The sequence below is a fragment of the Dermacentor albipictus genome, chromosome 8, assembly GCF_038994185.2.
Source record: "Dermacentor albipictus isolate Rhodes 1998 colony chromosome 8, USDA_Dalb.pri_finalv2, whole genome shotgun sequence".
In the NCBI taxonomy this organism is placed as follows: Eukaryota; Metazoa; Arthropoda; class Arachnida; order Ixodida; family Ixodidae; genus Dermacentor; species Dermacentor albipictus.
In genome coordinates this window covers 130,598,505-130,622,229 of record NC_091828.1, presented here as the reverse complement: position 1 = coordinate 130,622,229, position 23,725 = coordinate 130,598,505, and the positions used below count along the sequence as shown (strand labels likewise).

At 47.8% G+C, this 23,725-nt stretch overlaps 1 protein-coding gene and 1 long non-coding RNA gene across 5 annotated transcripts in view; one reads left to right on the top strand and one right to left on the bottom strand.

Annotated features, from left to right (window-relative positions):
- Nucleotides 1-23,725, bottom strand: part of Arpc1 (Actin-related protein 2/3 complex, subunit 1A) — a 49,809-nt gene that overhangs the window by 11,422 nt on the left and 14,662 nt on the right. For all 4 annotated transcript variants that reach the window (XM_065427125.2, XM_065427126.2, XM_065427123.2 and 1 more), the window contains exons 6-7: nt 12,448-12,626; nt 1,986-2,086 (exon numbers count right to left, since the gene is read on the bottom strand). In XM_065427125.2, the coding sequence (XP_065283197.2) occupies nt 1,986-2,086; nt 12,448-12,626 (280 nt within the window). The remainder of the gene's footprint in view (nt 1-1,985; nt 2,087-12,447; nt 12,627-23,725) is intronic.
- Nucleotides 21,343-23,067, top strand: LOC139049172 (uncharacterized). The gene is made up of 2 exons (XR_011508150.1): nt 21,343-21,891; nt 21,989-23,067. It is a non-coding gene; the product is annotated as an uncharacterized lncRNA (long non-coding RNA).

The following is a 23,725-nucleotide window of genomic DNA, read 5'->3' as shown; positions in this document are numbered from 1 at the left end:
TATACTTTCTGCTAGTACTATCTCTGCATCAGAACCATCACTAGCCTGTGAACAGGGTTCTCTCTACATGGTGAGCAGCAGTAGTAATGACGCCCACCGCTCCGGGTTGAGCAGTGAAAATTAGTCATTCTTTATTTTTTTGCGATCCTCAGGCATTCCTTTATCACGTGGGGAGGCTCACCCTGATGCAGAATATTTGAGGCTATATTGCAGATCGAGACCACAAGATGCAGACAAAAACAAGGATTTAAGGATTTCTTAAGCGCTCCATTAAATTTCTTGAGGCCTCGAGAGGGCCACTTTGATATTAGAGTGTCCCCAAGATCCACTACGAAACTTGTGTGTTTAAAGGGGGGCGGGCTGTTACTGCAGCACACTAGAGGTGATGTCCACAGCTTCCTAGGTGCTACCAAAACACTGCTACACCACTTGCAAAGCTAGAGGCTGCCACACAGAGCAGAAGTACGCAGGCAAGGGACATTCGTGTTAGTCTTGGCTACTCCAGTCTAGAAGCGTTATCAGGTGTGCCTTGTGGGTGAACTAATCGAGCCTCATTCCCGCCACACAGGAGTTGCTCACATACGCAGCTGGGCTGATAACTTCGGGGTCGTCATCTGCCGAGCTGTGCTGGCTGCTTCCGGAGGTTACCACATTAACGCTGTGCACGACAAAGGAGACAAGTCCAACGTAAGCACTGCCCATGTCACATGGCATGGAACAGGAGCTCACAATACACAAACACAAGAATTTCACCGCAGAATACCGTGGACAGCCAGAAAGCATTTTTTTTTCCGATTCACAACTTCAATGACTTGCAGCACACAACAATGGCACAAAAAGAGCGACAGACACACAGTGTTGAAGTATGTGCTTCCAGGCCTCTTTTCTTTTTTTTCATTGTCATGAACTCCAAGTAATTGATCATGAAACAACTAGCCTTTCAGTCTTGTTACCAACCTTTGGACAAGCAGCAATGACATAGCCCATAAGAGAACATCAGGTCTGTAAGCATCAAAGCCAGTCACAGGGTTAAGTCTCCAAACGCAGCGGACTTCAGCAGCCGTTTCCTTTATACCAAGTCTCCAGTCGCATCCCTCTTTTATAAGGCAGCATAGAAGGCCTACCTTTCAACACTTCAATCTCTAAAATTTGTCAAATATGGTCTGTCAAAACAAACGACTCCACATGCTCATTCACTTATTGAATACACAACAGCGTCCACCGTGCAAGAATGCAATGTACAAAGGCCCACAGTAGCCCTACCTTTGTAAATGTGTAACATATTGTTGCGCTGTTTCTGCTACATCGATGATTCACTGAATTCTAAACAGCAGCAGCGCTGCTGCGGAGCATTATGCAGAAACACTTGCAAGAACTGTTGCAGGCCAGCACAAGCTTAAGCAGAAAGTGGTGAATGCTCGTCGAGCTGCCAGAAGTGCAACAGCTACCGTGCTGCTGAGCCAGGGGTAGACATTTACTCTAATAGTGACCATGGCACAAACAACTTTCTTCCACGTGTAATTGAGTGTCAATGTAATGAAGCAAACATAACATTTTTCTAACCAATATCAGTGTATAATAAATATCAACTCCAACAAAGATATTTTCGTGTTGGATGCCATTTCGTTCCATGAGGTTCAAGAAATAGCAACTTGTGTGGTAAGCTATAGCCACGACAAAGCACAATAATCTGATGCAGTTGCTATACGAGTTGCCGCTCAGACCATTCCTTCTTCATCTGTGCTGGCCATCACTTTGCTCATTGCCATGTTGGTTCAACATATAAATGTGGCTGCAGTAGCTTTGTTGCAAACTCGCATTACAGAACACCTTGAGGCACCCCGGTCTTTTGCACTAACTGCGCTGCTGTTCAGGGCTGCCTTTTCTCAACCCACTGACACTTGTGCACTCTCAGTTCTACAGTGGCGAAAGGCATAAAGTCAGAAAAGGTTGGGAAATCTCAGCAGCACAAATTTCGCTCTCACCTGACGCCATCCACCTCCTTGCGCTGTGATTTGTCCAGTTTGTCAACAAAGCTTAGCTGGCCATTGCTGTACTCGTACACCATGGGGTAGCAGTCGTAACCCTACGTTGAGAAGAGCAAGAATGCTACTCAGGCAAGGCACTGGTGCAAGCGAGTGCAGTAACACAGCCCTGGTGCGAACTCACAACTAAATTTTATTCCAGGAACAGTGAGCTGAATGCACAGCACAAGAGCCAAAACAGCAAGAGGATATACAGTAGACTTCCGTAAATACGTCTGTGGTTAATTTGATCTCGCCTGTAGGTCCTGGCCAGCGCCCATCTATTTTTATGGGCCCAACTCATTCTTTAGATCCCAAAATTAGCTTTCGACGAATAATTCGAACTTGACCATTCAACGTACATGCACCTGACCCCTAATGGTGGCCCTGATAGTAACCCCCTTAAGGGCAACGCCTGTCTCAGCAGAGCTTAGGGGACAGTGAATACGTTCAACACACATCATCTCCTGTTGAAAAAGCCTATATCTGGTCTGCTCTAGGAAGATTTTCAAGCAATAATTGTAGCTCACAATGTTCAATTACGGCACTTACCAAATTCTAACGAGCACCCTTTTCCCGCAAAAAATATTGGACCAAAAACAGAGTTCACAGTGTTTATATGCTTTGCTGAATAATATTGCTGTATTGCAATGAAGCTGACTTTCGGAAATCGCCCGCCTTTGTACAACACATATTAGACCCTTGCTAAAGCGTTTTGTTATCTTGCTAATAAAACACATTAAATTTCTTTGTTTAGGAGCTTTAACCCATTGAAGGTCGATTTTTTTTATTGCAGATGCCGATTGTTCTTAGGGACTTATTTTGAAAAAAAAAATATTACCGTAATTATTTTAGGGTGACCGTAAAGTGAGAAAAAAATATTTTGCATTGGTATATATGTACTCTTCATTCATGAATAACAACAATAAAAAAGAAATAAACTTATCAGAATTTAAAATTTGATGCATTTTTATGCACATAGTTCAAGGCTTTGAAAATCCGCAGACGAGAACATTTCGCAAGCCTCAAATGTTCCTGCTCTTAGACTAATGCGTACGTCCATAGCGTAATCGAACTGAGTAGGTGCGCACACTCAAGAAAACTGTTTGGCTGTGTGCCCATCAAAAAAAGCAACACGTGTGACAAACTTCCACTAATCTTTATCTTATCGCCAACCAGCTAGGGCAATTAGCTTTCACGAGTCTCAAAAAAAAAAAAAGAAAAGAAAGAAAGAAAGAAAAGAAACGGAAATGCATGCACGGCGGCATCCTTCCTACGCGCACCCCTGTGAGTACTAAACGAGCGAGAAAGAAGCGGTCGCCCTTTGGGCGATTAGGAACGAGATAGCCATCAGTTTCGCAAACGCAAAAAGCCGAAACCGCCCACGAAAGAAAATCCAAACTACCGCCCGCCTGCGCGCATGCCAATGCGCAAGCGGTAGTATATAAATGTGCGGGAGCAAACTAGCAGTAAAACAAACCATGCAACGAAAACCGAGAGAGGGAGATTCAGATGCGCAAATAACTCCCTGTATCCGCACATAGTGGCAGCACATGACAGGAGAGAAAAAGTTAGGAAATTGGCGCGCTTTTTAAACGTACAGACGGCGCTGTAAATATACGGCATCGACCATTTTTGGACTTGTTCGCGGCGACGTATATTTACGCCATTGACCGTCAAAGGGTTAATGTTACCTCTATGGTAGTTTTCTACTCTGGAAGCATAGAAAGCGGGTGTGAGTGATTCGGGAGCATGTTAGAATTGGGCAAATACTGTCAAATGACTTAGCAGTGTTATGGCATTTTATTTTCTTTTTTTTACATCCAGCAGGTAATTCAATAAATTTTAGCGGTCCTATCAGGGTCGAATTAATAAATGTGGACGGTATTAGAGAGCTTTAGCTATTCGTGTATTACCCTTCATGGACATGGGCGGTAGTAACAATGCTGGCAATGACATTTTCTGACACTTTGTCCAACAAAAAACTGTTACACAGATCTCATCAAAGGAAAATAAGAAAAGAAGTGCGTACTGATAGTTAAATGACTGCCAGTGCTTTACCACAGCAGCTAAGCAGAATACAGCGATTGGTCTAGCACAGCATATGGCATGCTGATGCTGAGTCTTCAGACATTCAGCACTGCCCCCAGCGTATGCATCGGTGCGCAATCCGAGTCACCTTCGGTCGCTGGTCTGCTACACCATGTGGCAATTTTGTTCCATGGTGTTCAAATTGATCGAATTATCCAGCTGCTAAAAGAAAAGCTCCCAAATAAAATGTGCAGCTACTTTTTACAATTCAAAATGGATGATAATGTACATCCAGATCAAACAGGCACACAATTTTATAACAAGAAAAATGTAACATACCTCCAATCCCTACAATTGGAAGAATGTAAAACTTGGGGAGACTATCTTCAGAATCGAAATTTTATATACAACCCTTTCAGATACCTCTTTATTGTTATCGGCCACAACATGTCATCCTAAGGGTGTTCCATTGTGTTTCAAATTTCCCATTTCTTAAGCGACTCATTAAAGGGATACTGAGCAAATCTTTTGCCGCTAAGCTTTGTAGCCCAAATGAAAGCTTGGGTGCTGAAACTGGTTGACGCAACCATGTTTTCAGGCAGAAACTAGCAGAAAATAATGAGCTTAATGAATTTTTCGCAAGATACCATATCTAGCGGCCACGCCGTGAACTAGAGGAAGTGACGTGTCTGTGCCGGATGCCGGCATGCCAACCATCGCCCACATCTGTCCATGCGCACGGACGGCAAACGATGTCTGAAATGCTTGGTTGCTCGCTGCAGCATACTTGTTTCCACAAGCGGAGCTTGTTCCCAAGTCTTCAAAATCGCCACTTGTGTTGCGTGCTGCTTTGTAATGTGATCAGTGAAGCGCCTGGAACAACGCAGGAGAATGCCTTTACGCTACTGTGCGCGAGGGTGAGACAAGTATCGTCGGGCGAGGCAAGCCATGTCGTACCTTCCCGGCAGAGCCGAAGCTTCGAAAGATATGAATTAGCGCTGCGCGCCCATCACAGTCAACATGGGTACTGCCAAGCACGACTTTCTGGGCTCTGAACACTTTGAGGGCAGTGACTATCAGAGGTACACGGCTTTGCTGCAGAGCTGTGGTATGTCAGCGAAAGGGTGCTATGGCACTGTTGTAGCAGGGCCCTTCAATAATTTAAGACTGGTCAGACAGTGATCTTAAAGGAAAAGATGCTTGATTCTGCAACCCCCGAGAGAGCACGGCCACCTGGTCATGAAACTTCCGCGTAACGTTATGGGAGAGCTTCATATAGCGTCCGCAGTGGACACATTACAGCGCTGGTGCAAGTAGAAGGTAGACTGGAGCAGACTACGAACATATGCCACAGGCATTCTATGCATATGCTTACTATTGCACAATGGTCCAGCGCCTGTATGGGCCTGTGAATATTGTTGACACAACATGCAATTCGCTGCCCTGTTTCTGTACAGCATTCAGAACTTAAGCGTGAACAATTTCGAAACAACTTCAACTCCTTGTTACAACAATGCCTGCTGCTGTTGCTGTAAGCCGGCACACATGACATCACAGAGTGCAGCCACTGGGCACTCATAATCCTCCGAAAATACAGCCCTCTGTTTAAAAAATACAGTCAAACCTCAATATATCAAACACGGATGTATCAAATTATTGCGCATCAAATCACCCTGAGGGCGCCACTTGAACATAGTGGCGTACGCACGGAGTGGCTTGGCTAGTTCGGCAATGTCAACAACGCAATGCATTTGCCACACTGACTCTTCCTCAGTGCCGTGCTCTGCGCCTGCTGCCTGCCGTGCCTTGCGAGGACTGGCGGTTTGCACCCACAAAGACGCATGACAACACGTGCTCACTGGGCTCACTCAAGACGCCTTGGCTGACACCACTTAATTCTTTGTTATTGACAGTGTATTAAAATACTTCAATTGACAAGACGTGGAGATTGCGGCAGAAGTAGTGGCCAAACGAATATGTTGCAGAGTTTGATCCCACAAGTGTTGATCTTGAACCGCTCCTGACTTCAACTGAGGCTGCAGCTGCTTTGGCCCTGCCTGTTTTGGCGGCTGAAAATAAGAAGTACCGTATTTACTCGCATAATGATCGCACTTTTTTCGCCAGAAAAATTGACGCAAATTCAGGGGTGCGATCATTACGCGGGTTAAATTTCCCACGAAAAAAAAATTTTTTTTTTTCGTCCCGCGTTTGCTGCGGGATGCGGGTGCGAAACACCAAAACAAAAATGGCGGCCGGCGGAGCAAGCCGAGCGCGCCGAACGAGGTTTTTTTTATCTTCTCGTGAGTACGTTACGTGCATTGAAACAGTTTCTTCCGTATCAGTGATGAATAATATCGTTAGTATCGGCAAATTTGTGGCAATAACGTAGCCATGTCCACTTTGAGGGACAGAAACCGATGGGAGCACTTAGCTGCCAGTGACAGAAACGCATGGCCGGTGTGCTGCGGAAACTGCGGCACCGGTTTCACTACTCTCCTAACACGGCACGTTTTCGCTAAGGATGGGCGAATATCTTAGCTGCGTTACAAGCGTCGGCGTATGAATAGGGTACACTTTTAACGTATCCGTGTAAACGTGGCTACTATCATTGCCGCGCGCGATTTGTTGCGTGCTCACGAGTGCAGATGAAAAGAATCGAAAGGCGCATCTTTTGTTTTTGTTGACCACAACGATTATAAAGCCTACCCATAATAAAGGCAGGTTTAGTTGTACCTCTTTTTGTCATGGAAGTGCGTAAAGTGATGAAAGTGATGAAATGAGGCATCCACTTAATGTTTGGTGCGTGCAGACGAGTCGTTCGCGTAGCATTCGACAGATGGTAAGCGCGATCATTGTTAGCTAGACTTGGAACACCACATATCGCTGCGGCAAGTTCGGGGTGCGATCATTACACGGGAAATAAAAAAAATCGAATTTTGACGACAAAATTCACGGGTGCGATCATTATGCGAGTAAATACGGTAGGCTACACTGCTGCAGTACTTTCAGCCAAATAAGCACAAATATTCTGTGTGAAGCTTGGTTGAGTATTTACTGCGCCATGATTGGGGCGCGATTGGGGATTGTTGTTCGGAGCACGCATTCAGTTGCACCACGCATGACTGGCCTAGGCCATGCAGACGTCGCGTAGCCGTCAAAGTTGGCGCGGCCTAGGCTAATTGGGTGCGGTGCAGTCGACCACGCTCTCCCTAGATGACGAAGTAGGCGCAGCCTAGCAGGCGCAGCCTAGGCAAATTGCATGTGGCGCAACTAAACGCTCGCTCCGAACAACGACCCCAATCGTGCCCTTGGTTCATTGAGAGATTCACAAAAGTTTTTGATGCGCTTCTTATGTGATTTTATCTATCGAATTCTGACTATGTAGAGCTATTTCTGGATCACCGCGCTGTTCGATATATCGAGGTTCGACTGTACGTGAAACAAGCACTGTGTATCAAAACAGTCGCATCTTCAGAGTCAAATCTCAATGCTATTTTAGGAACAGAAGGCCCACAAGGAATTGCGATTTATTAAACAGGTGACTGCGTTGACTTCACGGCTATTATCGTCGAGCCTATAGGACTGATGGTGCTAGTCCAGTCTCTGCTTTCAGCGCGGGGCTCTATGAGTACTGTCCACTACAGGGCGCCCCTCCTAGCAATGAAGGCACTGCTGCTGAGCGGTTTAAGTTGTGGAGATGGCACAGCCAGAGTCTAGACTAGCTGGCTTCAAGCGTTCAATGGAAATGGTCTCTTCACGTCTGTTGACAAGAATTGCGAAAAACGTGTCTCGTTCGAGGACTTTGAAGGGATTGTCATACGGAGCTTGTAAAGGAGAGCGAGTAATGTCGCGACGGATAAATACGTGACTGCTATGAAGTAAAGGTGGGCTCATGTAAACATTTATGCGGTCGTTACGAAGCGGCGGTGGTATAACGGTGGCCATTGTAATGTGAAGGCGGCCAGCGTAGGATTGTAGGTCAGCAGATGACGGTTCCGAGGCTAAGAACTCACCGGGTATGCAAAGTGTCGTGCCGAAAACGGGTTCTGCTGAGGAACACTGTGCATCTGCTTTCAGAACTGTGTGAAGACCTAGTAGAACCACAGGTAGGCGCACCGTCCATGGAATCATAGAGTCATGGGCACGAAGTGCTGCTTTTAATTGACGATGGAAATGTTCTACCATGCCATTGGAACCTGCGTGATAAGCTGTCATTCGCATGTGCGTTACACCTAGAAGACGGGAGACAGCTTGAAAGAGGGATGAGTCAAATTGCCTTCCTTTGTCTGTCGTTATGGTGTGTGGCACACCGTAACAAGAAACTCAGGTATTTCAGTTGACCTGGGCTACGGACTCTGCAGTAATGCGAGAGAGAGGCATTGCTTCAGGCAAGCGCATGAAGCGGTCGATACAACCGAGTATGTATCGTTGGTTCGAGGATGGTGGTAGTGGACCAATGATATCGATATGAATGTCGCCAAAACGAACATCTGGTGGTGGAAAATGACCAAGCACACTCATAGTGTGTCGACTGACCTTGGCGCGCTAGGACTGTTTGCATGCCCGAGCCCAGCAACGGACGTCAGCGTTCATACTCGGCCACAGATAGCAGGAAGTGACCAGACGTGTGAAACATACTCCAGGGTGCGATAAGAAGTGTAGTGTGTCAAAAACTTGCTGCCGAAATCGCTGTGGAACGTACGGTCGAGGATGACCCATAGACATGTCGCCTGTCACTGTGACGTTGCAGCCAGACAGCAAGATATCTTCGAAGCGCAAAGAATCGTTGGCCGTCCGGAGTGTTTGAAGTTCACGGTCTTTGCGTTGAGCGGTAGCAAGGCGGACTAAGTCATTGCCAGAACGATTTACTTGGCTCGCATTTATATGAATCCGTCACAGAGTGTCAGCGACAGGATTATTGGCACCACTGATATGCCGAATATCAGTAGTGAATCCGGAGATATATGCAAGCAGGCGAATTTCATGGGGAGTGTACAAGGAACTGTTGGAGGTTATAGCATCAATGAGTGGTTTGTGTTCAGTGAGAATAAACAACAGATGCCCTTCAAGATTGTGACGGAAGTGGCGGACTGCAAGGTAGAGTCCTAGCAATTCGCGACCGAAAGTGCTGTAGTGAGTTTGTTGCGGTGTCAGCTTATAGGCTGCCCTGTCTTGCCAACCAGTTGTTGAAACACCGGGCCAACAGTTATGTCAGAGGCATCCACCATAACGGAGAATGGAGCATCTGGTTGCGGGTGAGCCAGTAGAGTAGTGGTTGCAAAGGTGTTCTTGGCAGAGATAAAAGCAGATTCACGGAGTACTTGGTAGACGAACCGCTGAAATGTTTGAGCGGCATTACGGAGGCCGAATGCATGCAGACGTATTCAAACATGCCAACATGGTAATGATTTCAGTTTTAGGAATGTCGGAAGGCTCGAGAGGAATCTGATGGTAGGCTACATTCACTTTGCTAAATATGTAGCACCCATGAAGCAATGCGGTGAAATCGTGGAAGTGAGGTATGGGGTACCTACCAAGAATCGTCACTTTGTTTAAGGCACAGTAATCAGCTTATGGTCGCCAATCACCCGTCTTCTTGGGCACCATGTGTGTGCTCAGCGGCGAGGTCAGACATATACTGGTGGTCCATTAGTAACAATGTGGTGCTTGACGTTGTGCACTGTTGGACGATCTGGCGAGGGTGCTTCAAACAGCTCTGGAAAGTCCAGCAGGATGATGGACCACGGTTTCGGTACCTAGGTGTGCGCTTGTACGAGACGCAAAGGTGGTGCAGATGTGGTGATACCTTGTAAGGACAGGTTTGTTGAGGAGTCAAGAAGGTGGAAGATGCGAAGGTCGATGAGAGGGTTAAACTTCTACAGAAAATCAGCACCAATGATTGGCCTGCGGACATCAGTGACGGTGACTAACCATCGAAAAGGGCGTCGCAGACCAAGGTCAAGGGTGACAGATTTCTGGCTGTACCTTTCAGTGTTGGAACTGTTGATGGCAGTGAGAAAAGACGTGTCACGGCGATGCCTTCTGCGGTCTTGAAAAGTAGGGGGAATGAAACAAATTTCCGCAGCAGTGTATACAAGGTCGCGAGCTTTGGCGACACGGTCGGTGATGTAGAAGAAACGGCTTGGTGTAGAGCCAGTAGCACTAACTGTCATCACCGACTGGCCCGACAGTTTCCCCAGAAAGTTGCAATGTAGAATGAACTGCCATGTGCGAGTGCCATATCTGGCTAACACCAACAAATAAAGGGAGATGGAAGGCGTGACATGTTCCGGTCATGCGAGCTATGCTGCTGCTGCTGGTTATTTGCCTGAGAGCGTAAGGCAGCCAACGGGTTAGTTAGCTCCTCTACTTGCACAGCAAGGCGCGTGCTTGAACTGTCGGGTTCATCAAAGTGCTGCTGCAACCTGGGTTGTGTCGCAACAGGTGCATTACCACGGTCAACAGTGGATATCACAGGATGGAAAGAATCCATAATCTGGTCTGCCGTCATCGCTAAGGCTTCGACAGACATGTTAGTAGGTGAAGCACATAAAATCATGTGTACCTGGTTCGGTAGACGCTGTAAGAAGAGCTCACGAAGGATTTTCAAGTCTGTTGATGATGGACTGGTTCCCAGGAGTTGTGTCATGCAGTAAAGCAGCACAGTCGGTTTTCTGTCACCAAGTTCCTCCGATGAGAAGAGCTCTTGCATCCGTCGCGACTCAGAGTCTGTGGTGCACCATAGTAACTCCCGCTTAAGGGTATCGTACTGATCATCGGGTGGAGCAGCTAGCAAAATGTCGCAGACCAAAGCTGCGCTGGTTGGGTTAAGCGCACTCACGACGTTGCTGTACTTGGCCAACTGAGATATTACTCAGTGACAGCGAAACTGCGCCTCGATGTGGACGAACCAGAGTTCATAGTTCAATGGCCAGAAATTGGAAAGTTTCAGTGCGTCGACGTAAGATGTGTTTTCCTCGAGACATCGTTATTCGACAGCCAGTTCCATGGCGTTGAGAAGAAATTTGGTAGACGTATACAGTGATGACGTGGCATCACGTCCTGGCCATCATCTTGTAGGAACACAAGGCCTACAAAGAATTGCCATTTATTAAACACATGACTGCGTTGATGTCCAGGCTACTATCGTCGAGCCTATATGTCTGACGGCGCTAGTCGTGCGATGTGAGGCTCTGACACTTTGGTAACACATGGCTCAGCTCCACTGCAGCTAGCTTAGCAAGCATAACTTATTTTTTTAATGAGCATTCATAATTAAAACACCATTTTGTCTTACTACTGCCGACTTACATAACAGCACGAAACATGAAGAAGGGGCGGCAATGTATATGTATGTATACATATGCATAGCATGGACAGTAGAATAAACAGTTGGAAGTCATCCCTCTTTTCACTCGGTCTCTATCGCCATCCCTTCCTCACATTTCACGTTGTTACGTAATTTGCATTGAACCAACTAGCCCCGCAAGCAACCGTTCTACTGCCAGCTTTGCTTTGTGAAAACGTTCTCTCACCATCTTGAAATGACAGAGGCGATGTGACAAGTAGGCTGTTGCTAACACCACGAACACGATTTCAGTTTCGGATCCAACAATACCGTGTGAGAAACTTTCATATTCATATTCTTTTAAAAAATGGCGCTCGTAAGAATTGAGCAAGTATGCCAACACATTATGAGCTACCATTTTCAGTCAAAACTCTGGTAAGGGCACACCAAAACAGCACATCCACTGACTTTTACTGCTAACAGGGCAGATGCTGCAGCCATTAGGGTCACGATTGGGGTTAGGTAAGTATATGCTTGAAGTCAAGTCTGAATTATTTGGCGAAGGTAAATTTCAGAATCAAAATAAGAGCGCTGGCCCAGGGAAATGTACGGGTGCTGGCTAGGACCTCTAGCTGAGATCGAATCAACCGAAAAGTCAAACTAACCGGAGTCAAATTAATGGAAGTCTACTGTAACAGCTCTGGTTAAACAGTGTAAAGGGAAATATGTATACGGACAAGCTATTGTTATTTGAACTCACTCTTCAATCGAGACGAAATGTCAAACTGTCACTGTAAAAGAAAGCAAGATAAGGCCTCACCGCCAAGACGGGAATTGAATTCTGGGTTTTACGTGCTAATACTACGATTTAATAATGAGGTACGCATAGTGGGGGACTCTGCATTAATTTTGATCACCAGGGGATCTTTAACGTACCCACAATGCACGGGACATGGGTGTTTTTGCATTTCGCCCTCATCACAATGCAGCCGCAACGGCCAGGGTTTGATCCCGCAACCTCATGCATGACAGCGCAACACCATAGTCGGTAAGCCATCATGGTGGGCGCCAAGGTGTGCATGACAGGAAAGAATGAGCACTCACGGCCAGCAGCAGCCTCGTGGGGGAGACCCAGAGACAGGAGAGGAATGGCAGGTATTGGGTGCGCACGCAAGTGATTGCCTGCCCTCGCTGGGCGTCTGCAACGCACACGCTGGAGTCGTGGCCAACCCAGGCCAGCCGAGTGCCATCGCCCGAGAAGCACACCGAGTGAACCCAGCCAACTGCAAAAAGCCAGCAAGGTTGCGGTAGACTGTTAAAAAGAAACACCAAGTCAGTATTCCGAGACTTATTACAGCCGAGCTTTGACATGAAGGCGTTAGCAGAAATTCTTTACCAACGAAGTCCCCCACTGATAATTCGGATACTGGTAATTTGGACATGCTTGATTATTTGAACAGCTTCCCAGCACCGCCACTGGCTCCATACACTTAATGTATAAGGACGATAGAAATTTCAGACACCTTGCAGAGCACTGTGCAAAAATTTGGACTTCAACTGCACGAACATGTGCCAACTCGGCCACTGAGTCGTGCAGAAATAGAGATCATATTTTGATCTTTCGCCAGCATGCTCAGTGGCCAGGCCACCGGTGCCTCCTCAAAAGCAAAACTAGCAAAGCCTAGTCGATCTAGTAGTCGCCAATTGCGGCCAAACCGCAGGACAAGCCACGCCAACTAAGTCGCAAAGGCTGCATTTGCGATTTTTCGGGCAAGCTTTGTTCTGCTCTAATAGCCCACCGTTCATGGCCAGCCGATACCGCTGATAATTCCTCTGCCCAATAACAAAGCATGAAATGTGTGAAAAGAAATATATAGCATAAAATACATGGCTAGAAAATCACTGTCTAGCCCAAAGGGAAGGGTATGCAGGTAGCAACACATTAACTTGTGCTGTATTTTCAGACAATCCCTTTTGAAGATACGATCACTTTCGCAATATTCTGTGCGACTAGCAGCAGACTTATCAACGGGTGGCAGTGTTCTTGCGCTATGATAGTACAGTCGAACCTCAATATAACGAAGTTGTACTTGCAGCAGACAATTTTGTGAAATCTCGAATTTCGTTAAATTGAGCTTTGCAAGTTTCAACATTAAAAACAACTTTACAAGTTCGCAGAGCATTCATGGTGCACAGTACCTTGTTAGTGGGCACTTATAAATAAATTGCAAGAAGGTCGGGCCACAATCGCACGGTTATGAGCGCCAGCTGGTGCGGTGCAGATCGCGCGGAGAGAAATGTATTGACTTGGCTCACGGCATCAGAGATTCTCGTGTGTTGCATCGCACGGCATCGTAAATCTCGGACACCGTAGCTGTCTGCGCTTAGTGCCCACAGCCAGCACCCACAAAATAAAAATAAAAGTGTAGAAAGATACCGTATTCGTGCTGAGCAAAATAAACACTGAAAAAAAAATGAATAGTAGTATTGCCAGAAAGGCGGAGCATTGATGGCACGTGCACTCAGGCAAACGTTAACAGACCTCACTCAATGACTGCAAACTCACAGCTACAACGTGAGTGAGCGCTTCGCCCCATGTCTTGGAAGCTTGAGTTTATGCGACTGCCAACATTAGACGCGCGGGAACAACAAAATGTGCGTGAAGGCCCCAATTACTTCAGCCTTTCCACTTGCCGCAGAGAAATCACCTCCATGATACAGTGCATGGCCCATTTAGCATGGACGCATACATGCTAAGAGGAGAAAGCAGATAGGCACGCGTTCCTGCACTGCCTCCCCCCAGCGCGTGCGCCATCACGTTACCGCATGTTAACTCCCTCCCCATTCTTTTCTCACAGACGGAACCGTCAGCTCTCGTATTTCTCCAAGCTCTGTGAGCTGTCGCACGCCTCGCAACTTTCGCATGTTGTTTGCAAATGCAACAAATGGCGCATCAGTTTTTCCTGCCTACCGCAGACACGCTTTGACGGCAGTTTTGTCGCTTAAAGTTTTCATGCATAAGGGCACTTGAAATAACTTTTGCATCGGCCGACATTTTTTATATTCTTTGGATAGATTCACTAGCCATACAATGCTCCAAGTACATGCTTGAGATGGCCGAAAACTTCGTTAAATTGAAGCTGTGTCGCGAAATTACTTCGTTAAATCACAAAAAAGAAAATGGTTTTCAATGCAACTAAGATTGGGAAATGAAACTAGTTCATTACATTGTGAATTTCATTAAATCGAGCTTTGTTATATCGAGGTTTGATTGTATAGCATGCTTGATACTCTGCCGAAAATACTGTCCCTTGGACATCGATGCGTGTTGCGCTAGTCAAGCGAAATTAAATGTATCCCCAAAAGTGATAATCTAACATGATATCATAAGAAGCCAACAAACACTGACACCAAGGACAACATAAGGAAAATTACTTGTGCTTAACAAATGAAATGAAGAAAAGATAAAAGAAACTAGAAACTATAAAAACAAATAAATGAAATAAGGAAATGGAAATGAATCTTAAGAAAACACAGTATATGACCATAACTCATAGAAAGTTGATCTTTAGGTTCAATTATACGTTAATGGGTAACGATTAAATACAAACAGACACGGCAAAATATTTAGGCATAACCTTCACAGGCGCGCCAAAATGGAATACCCATATCGATAATACATGTAGGAAGGCCTTCTGAACACTCCGTTTCTTGCGAAGAAAATTGACTGTAGCACCATCCTATGTGAAACAAATAGCATATAAACCTTTAGTAAGGCCAATTCTTGAGTATGGTAGCATAATGTGGAACCTGTACCAGAAAGGTCTCTCACAGAAATTAGAAAGTATTCAAAATAAAGCGTTGCGATTTATATACCATAAGTATTCTCGACACGAAAGCGCAAGTGCTCTTAGAAACCAAGCAACACTGCCTACCCTTGTCTGTCGGCGTAATGTGGCTGTTGTTACGTTTCGCCTACGACGCGCGGTAAAGCCAGCGCGGATGCAACGTACGCCGGAGCTTCGTTCCAAGCGGCGGACATTTTGGCCCGTTCGGAGCGGCCGCGAGCGCGCCCCGCCGAGCGCGTCCCGGCATGTTCAGTGCCACGTGTCTTTGTGTGTGCGTGTGTGTGTGTGTGCCCACGCTTGTCAAAGCGCGGCAGCCGGGGAGAGGAGCTCCCCCAGTGTGAAGCGAGGAGGTCTGACCGGCGCCGGCCCGTCTGATGCGTCACCTCCTTGTCCCAACGTGTCTCTCAGTCCGTCCGTCGCTGACGTCACGTGGTGTCATCTCGTGACCTTCCCTCTTGCTCTCAACTCCGAGAGTATAAGAGCAGCTGCCCCCGGACGCCAAGAGAGAGGCTCCGATTTCTTCTGTTGAGCAACGTGCTCTCCCGTCTCTCTACTTCGGTCGACCTGACCGCCCGCTCTTTGCGATGCTAGAATAAACAAGTTGTTCTGTTAGCAGTCGCCTCATGCTTTGCTGGGACCTTCGGATGCTTCCAGTGTGCCCCAGGCCGCCAGACCAACGCTACCCTTGGGGCTTGCGACCCAGTTGCAATAACGGGCGTCAGCACTGAGGTTCCAACAGCTGGTGGCCGCGCTGAGATTCCAACAGCCGGTGCCATCGGTGCGGTTCAAACATCTGGTTGCCAGCGGTGAGATCGCGACAACGGAGGCCAGCAGCGAAGAAATGCGGTTAACTGTATGCTGAGCAGCACAACGACCATCCGGGAGCAGTGCAACGAGCCCTGTGTGATGACTGGTTGCCTGCAGCGGAACGACTGCGCTGAAATCTTGGCTGCGAGGTTTGGTGAGTGCGGGACTTTCTTCTTCTGAGTTTTGCCAGGCTTTTGTTAGTGTCAGAAACAGAGCTGGTAATTGTGGTTGTCGTTGCTGCCGGGTTAGTTGCGGCAAGACAATAGTAGGCAGTAGAGAAAGCAGCATTCAGAGCAGCCATGGATTTGAAGTCGTTGCGCAAACCGAAATTGTTGGAGCTTGCAAGAGAGTTGGGTCTGGATGTCTCAGACAAACTCAGAAAACCAGAACTGCTAAGGGTTATTCTTGAGTTAGGAGCTGAGGATGACGAGCTGTCGGAATGCCTTGAGACCATTGAGGAGAGGGAGACTGCAAAAAGACAGGAGCTTGAACGTAAAGAACAGAGAGAGAGAGATGAGCTTGAACGTAAAGAACAGAGAGAGAGAGATGAGCTTGAACGAAAAGAACGAAACGAGAAAGAAAAAGAAGAGTGTGACCGTCAACACGCTTTGGAAATGAAGCGTCTCGAGGTGGAGATGGAACGCGCTCGTAATGGAAGTCAGGCACACGGTGCAGGAGAACGAGTATTGTTTAAAATGACTGACCTGATGCGGCCGTTTAAGCTTGGAGAAGACATTGGTTTGTTCCTGGTTAACTTTGAGCGAACGTGCGAGAAGCAGGGGTTCTCTCGGGAAACGTGGCCACAGCGCTTGCTCACTTTGTTACCCGGCGAGGCGGCCGACGTAGTCGCTCGCTTGGAGAGAGAGGAGGCAGAGGATTTCGACAAAGTGAAATCGAGTCTGCTAAAAAAGTACAGGCTGTCCGCGGAGGCGTTCCGTCAGAAGTTTCGAGAAAATGAGAAAGGCAAAAGTGAGTCGTATACAGAGTTTGCCTACAGGCTTATGTCAAACATGCAGGAGTGGCTCAAAGAAGAGAAAGCGTTTGGTGACCACGAGAAAGTTCTGCAGTGTTTCGGGCTAGAGCAGTTTTATAGTCGGTTACCTGAGAACGTGCGGTACTGGGTCTTGGATAGGCCAGACGTTAGTACGGTGGCTAGAGCCGCTGAGCTAGCCGAAGAGTTTGTGACGCGTCGGGCTCGCGGAGCTAAGGACGGTCAAAAGGGTGAATTTGGCTCCAAGTTTGAGAGGCCGAAGTTCACGCCCATGAGAGCAAAGGGGGACACACGTAGTGCAGACGCGAGTGAAAGCAGTCCGACCGAACGTAAGGAGACGGCGGCAGCCGAAGCCGAACGCAGAAAGCGGTTCGAGGCGAGGCAAGCGCGCGTTTGTTATACGTGTCAGAAGCCGGGTCATTTTTCGGCGCAGTGTCCAGAAACAAAAACAAAAGTCGTGTTTTTGTCGTTATGCAGCACTGACGAGAACATGAAGCTTCTCGAGCCTTACATGCGAGACCTCCTCGTGAACGGGAAAGAGTGCTGAGTGCTTCGCGATTCCGCAGCTACGATGGATGTAGTTCACCCCTCTTACGTAGAACCCGATATGTTCACGGGCGAGTGCGCATGGATCAAGCAAGCCGTGGAAGCTCACAGCGTGTGTCTGCCCGTAGCAAAGGTGCTTATTGAAGGACCTTTCGGAGCACTTGAGACGGAGGCGGCAGTGTCATCTATGCTGCCCCCCCAGTACCCGTACCTATTTTCGAACAGGTCCGATCACCTCCTGTGCGAGAAGGGGCTTTTGTTTGGTGAGGCTAGCGTTCAGGCCTTAACCAGATCGAAGGTTCGGGAGCTCGCTGCAAAGGCGGTAGTTGCGGGGCCGACGTTGTCGAACGATGAGAAAGGGTCAGAGGCGCAGCAAGCTGATATTCAGAGCACGCCCGAGCTGAATAAAACTGAGTCTGTAGCGTTAAAGGCACCAGATACTGGAGAGGAAATTCTCGATGCGGGAAAGTTAGAAGAGCTATCTGCAGATTTGCTCATCGCGCCTACGTCAGACGGACTTAATAGGTTGCTAAAAGTCAGCCGGTCGGCTTTGATAGCCGAGCAAAAGAAGGATGGCAGCCTAGAAAACATACGCTGCATTGTCAAGGAAGGTATCGCCAAGAAAAATGCTCGCTTTGTGGAAAGAGGTGGGGTCCTGTACCGGAAGTATGTAGACCGCAGGGGAGTGGAGTTCAATCAGCTGATCGTGCCTCAGTGCTATCGTCAGGATCTGTTGCGCTTGTCGCATGGGGGTTCGTGGTCCGGACACCTAGGAGTTAAGAAAACTAAGGACCGTCTCTTGCAAGAGTACTATTGGCCAGGGTGTTTTCGGGACGCAGACCACTTTGTGAAGACATGTGACACCTGTCAGCGGGTGGGCAAACCAGGGGACAAATCGAGGGCGCCGTTGAAGTTGGTACCTATCATTACGGAGCCTTTTAGACGGCTCGTTATTGATACAGTGGGACCTCTGCCGGTAACAGCCGCGGGGTACAGACACATTTTGACTGTGATCTGCCCAGCGACAAAGTTCCCTGAAGCAGTGCCGCTTAAAGAACTCAGCGCAGTTGAGATAGTCAATGCACTACTGTCCATATTTGCGCGAGTTGGTTTTCCTGCGGAAATCCAATCAGATCAGGGCACAGTGTTCACTAGCGCTTTGACAACTTTTCTCGAAAGGTGTGGGGTAAAGCTGCTACACAGCTCAGTGTACCACCCACAGTCGAATCCCGTTAAGAAGCTCCACTCCGTCATGAAGCGCGTGTTCAGAGCATTATGGTTTGAACAGCAAACTGATTGGGAGCTGTTTCTGCCTGGGGTGATGTTTGCATTGAGGACCGCGCCGCATGCGGCTACGGGGTTTTCGCCAGCTGGGCTAGTGTACGGTCGCTCGCTGCGATCTCCGCTTCGCATGCTTCGAAACGGATCACTGCCCTCTCCAATGGCTGCAGACCATCTCTTCCACAAATGGCCGCCTCCTGCGCTGGAGCCTTGCTTTGCAACAACAATCTTTTGAGGTGCGTTACAAAAAGGGGAGTCTCAACGGTAACGCCGATGGCTTAAGTCGAAGCCCCTAACGTGGGAATCAGCCTCAAAATTGTTTGTTATTGATGTTTTTCTTCCTGAGGCAGGATTTTTAACATATTGCTTTTGTGTAGTGTTTCAAAGTGATGATGTGCTTTCTAGTGCAATTTTCCAATTTGTGGACGCGTTCTGAGTGCTGCTAGACTACTGTAAGGAACTAGGCAGTAGTATTAAAGGGGAAAGAGCCTGGCATGGCTTAGTGAGGGTTGTGCCGTGCTTGCTGACTGAGCGGCTGAGTTTCGGCGTAGTTCTAACGCTTGCTGGGAACGAGAGAAAAATGAGAACTCTCCCGAAGTCACTTTGCAGTGTCCTCTGTGAACCTGAACGTGAGAACGAGGCCTTCTCGGTGCGCTGCGCTCAAGAAACGCCGAGGGACGACCGACTTCGGTTATGAGCATCATCGAGCGACATCTCTCCGGACAGCGGATGCAGTCCCCTGACCATCGGGATCTCCCTCCCCCGGCGGGGCGGTCTGTTACGTTTCGCCTATGACGCGCGGTAAAGCCAGCGCGGATGCAACGTACGCCGGAGCTTCGTTCCAAGCGGCGGACATTTTGGCCCGTTCGGAGCGGCCGCGAGCGCGCCCCGCCGAGCGCGTCCCGGCATGTTCAGTGCCACGTGTCTTTGTGTGTGCGTGTGTGTGTGTGTGCCCACGCTTGTCAAAGCGCGGCAGCCGGGGAGAGGAGCTCCCCCAGTGTGAAGCGAGGAGGTCTGACCGGCGCCGGCCCGTCTGATGCGTCACCTCCTTGTCCCAACGTGTCTCTCAGTCCGTCCGTCGCTGACGTCACGTGGTGTCATCTCGTGACCTTCCCTCTTGCTCTCAACTCCGAGAGTATAAGAGCAGCTGCCCCCGGACGCCAAGAGAGAGGCTCCGATTTCTTCTGTTGAGCAACGTGCTCTCCCGTCTCTCTACTTCGGTCGACCTGACCGCCCGCTCTTTGCGATGCTAGAATAAACAAGTTGTTCTGTTAGCAGTCGCCTCATGCTTTGCTGGGACCTTCGGATGCTTCCAGTGTGCCCCAGGCCGCCAGACCAACGCTACCCTTGGGGCTTGCGACCCAGTTGCAATAACGGGCGTCAGCACTGAGGTTCCAACAGCTGGTGGCCGCGCTGAGATTCCAACAGCCGGTGCCATCGGTGCGGTTCAAACACTGTTATGAAATTTCTTTTTATGCTATGTAATTTCTTTTTATGCTATGTAATGACAACATTAACATAAATAAGCGAGATTACGTGCAATCACCACACCGACACTCCTATAGAACCTGTCATAATAAACACATCAGGCGGTATCTGACACAGTGTGACACGTTTAGATATTCACATTTCCCATGGGCAATCGAAATCTGGAATGCATTGCCAAAGGAAATTGCAGAATGAGATTCTGTGGATGGTTTTGTCGCAAAATTAGAGCCATATTTTGATTGCTCATGACAGTATTTGAGCGCGCAGTTTAAAGATAATGAGTTGGTTGAATGATTGGACACTAGTGCATGTGTGATTGTATACAGCTTTATGATTTCAAATGTAAATATTGCAATGTGCTGAATAGTGGTGTTTTATTGACCCCCAATAACTACAAAAATGTTACACGACTAATATTGCAATTGTTTTGAGCACCTTTTGTTGTTCCTTGATTCATGAGAAACAAAGAAAGTGTCTTGTGTTGAATACCAGTGTTGTTGTATGGCAGTTTTCTTTTGTTTTCTGTATTTTTTTTTCCTTTTTTCCCCCAGTCTTTTCCATGCTCATGTGTATTTTTACAATCCACTTCCTGTTTGGGCCTGTGCAAAGGCCTACAGTATTGTTAAAAAATAATAAATAATAAATTAATGAAAATGAAAGTGGATGAAAAAACTTGCCGCAGGTGGGGACCGAACCCACAACCTTTGCATTTTGCGTGTGATCCTCTGCCAACTGAGCTACCGCAGCGCTGTTTCTCCATCCACTTTCTTGGGTATTTATGTTTCCTAGTATCACCCTTGGAGTGTTAACTCTTTCGTTACCACGCCTATTCAAATCGATCACCGGTGATCGATGCTTTAAACGGCCGATTTCGACATGTTGGAATCGTTTCTCGTGCAGCTAGCGCCATCCAGTGGTTAGTCTAGGCAGTGCACTTGTAGAACCAGTTTAAATTTTCCCGCTCTGGCGACGTTCTGATTTTTGATGCGCCTTTTTGAGAACTAATGTGCGCGTGTTGTTGCAAAAGGGGACGTGGCGGCCGCGCTTGAGAAAAAATACTGCCACTCGTGGTAATTCAGCATTAGCGTGAAATTTTTGTGATCAAAAGGCTCCCAGCAAGTCAAATATTGAATCATATTGTCGGCTTTGTTATCTGGCGGCGTTGAGTGGGGATAATTACCCGAAAATGACGCCAGCTATTCACTAGTGAGCTTTGACTTGGAGTTCGGGTCGTTTTATTCCACGAAAACGCATTCCTGAAGGTCCGCCTCATGTCCAACATGTATACCTAGCCTTTACAGCCAGTTTGCAGCAGTTTTGGTTTCGCTTCTCTTGTTAAATCCGCCAGAGGGCCGCATCCGGTGTTACTATCGCAACAACGCCAGTCGCTCCGGTCTCTGCCATGGCGTCGTCGTCGGACGCAACTGCGCCGCGCGGAAAGCGTTCTGCTCGAAAGTATTCTTCACCCGCACCTGATTTTAGTGACGAGGATTCGAGCTTCGAGTCCGAAGATGACAGTACTTCTGCTTCAAGCTCTGACGGCGACGATGTTTCGAGTCAGCCCGGGACATCCGCAGCTGCTCACCGGTGAGTTACCTTTACGGCCTTGAGCAGTCACCGGCGTCGCGCGCGCTTATCTGCCGACCTTTGTGCACAAGCTTAGAGCTATTCTTGCTATCTGCAGGGTCCGTACGTCGCTAGGCCAGGATGTGCTGCCACCGGCTGTGAAGAAACTTCAGTTCACGCCAACAAGGCCGCCCGGAGCACATCTCGGCCCAGCACTTCGGAGCAGCGCAAGACGCTTTACAACGGCGCGCGATTTTTTCCTCCTGTTCTTCACCGCAGAAGTAATAAATACTATCTGCAAGAACACGAATAAATATGCTTGGATGCATATTTTGGAGCTTCCAAGCTATGCTGAAAGAGATGGGTCGTGGAAGGAAGTGACTCCCGACGAATTAGTGAAGTTCATTGGACTGCTCATTTATAGGAAAGGAAAGAGAAGGAAAGAAGAGAAGAGGCGGCGTGTGGACTATCATCCCAATCGAAAAGCCGGTGCTGATTGACGACTATAATTCCGGGATGCTTGGAGTTGATAAGTCGGATCAGCTGATTGCATCCTATAACGTTTTGATGAAGTGCGTGAGGTGGTGGAAGACGCTCTTCTTTCATTGTATTGACATGGCTGTTGTGAATAGCTTCATTCTTTTTCAAGAGCACCGCCAGCAACACCTCTCAACACCGGAATTGCAGAGGAGCGCCCACTTCGACCAACTTTCTTTTCGGATGGAGCTCACCCAACAGCTGCTCGAGCTTGATGATGAAGAGGTTCCCAGAGTGCATCCTGTCCCAAAAGAAGTGCCGCACCATCCGCAAAAGATGCCGAAAAGGCGAAACTGCAGGATGTGCTATCAGGAACGCAAAATCGAACAAAAGACAAACGTTTTCTGCGAAAACTGCGAAGTGCACCTGTGCCTCACGAAAACGCGCAACTGCTTCACCGCATGGCACGAGCGCTGAAGCTGTTCCCGGTCTTTACTTTTTTTTATGTAGCTGAAGAACGGCGCGGTACAGAGAATTAATTTTTTTAGACAGTATTCCTGAGTCATTGATCTTCAAAATGTATATTCTAAATTTTCTTTCTTAATAATGTGTATGTAGATATTGTGCCTTTTCTTTCTTGTTTTTATCAACTCGCCACAAAAATGGCACTTTTCCGAATTTTTTGTATGTTCCCTAATAAATTGTTTGCTTTGTAACTTATGTTTGTGGAAAGAGCATTTCATTATGTGCAATTTGGCATGCTGCAACGTGTTCTGGAATATTATTTGTACTGGCAAAAAAATTTCTTCCGAGACCTATGAAAAACGGCCATTTTCTCGCGGTAACGAAAGAGTTAAGCCTGTTTCACATGCAAGCGATTGAGCGAATGGAGCGAACAGCGGCACGGCGCTGCGAAGCTTTTCGCGAGGTTTCGTTTCACATGCATTGCCGCCGTGCGTTTTCCGCCGCTGCGAATAGCAATGTTGCTGGCAAAAAACACGGGACTTTCAGCCAGTTTCGGTAGTTTGCGGCTATCAACATAAGCATTGCTTTGTCCCTGCCTCTCAAATTTTTATTCTATAAATACATATCCTGCGCTTTGCAATTTGTTGAAAAGCTCTCTTGGCATGTTGCCCGTACCACGTTTAGCAAGTAAACAAACATCTTCCCATGCGTAGGCCTTCCTGCACTAGTCCTCCACTGGTGATGTGTCGAGGCGGGCCGTTCGGAAGTGGTGCTGCCGCTCTGCCGCTGCGATGAAATTCCAACTTGCCCGAACCTCGCCGCTCTGGCCACTAGTGCCGCCACTGCCGCTCGAAACAGATTTCTGCAGCGCGGCGGCAGGATTCGCGAGCATTTTCGCTCGCATGTGAAACAG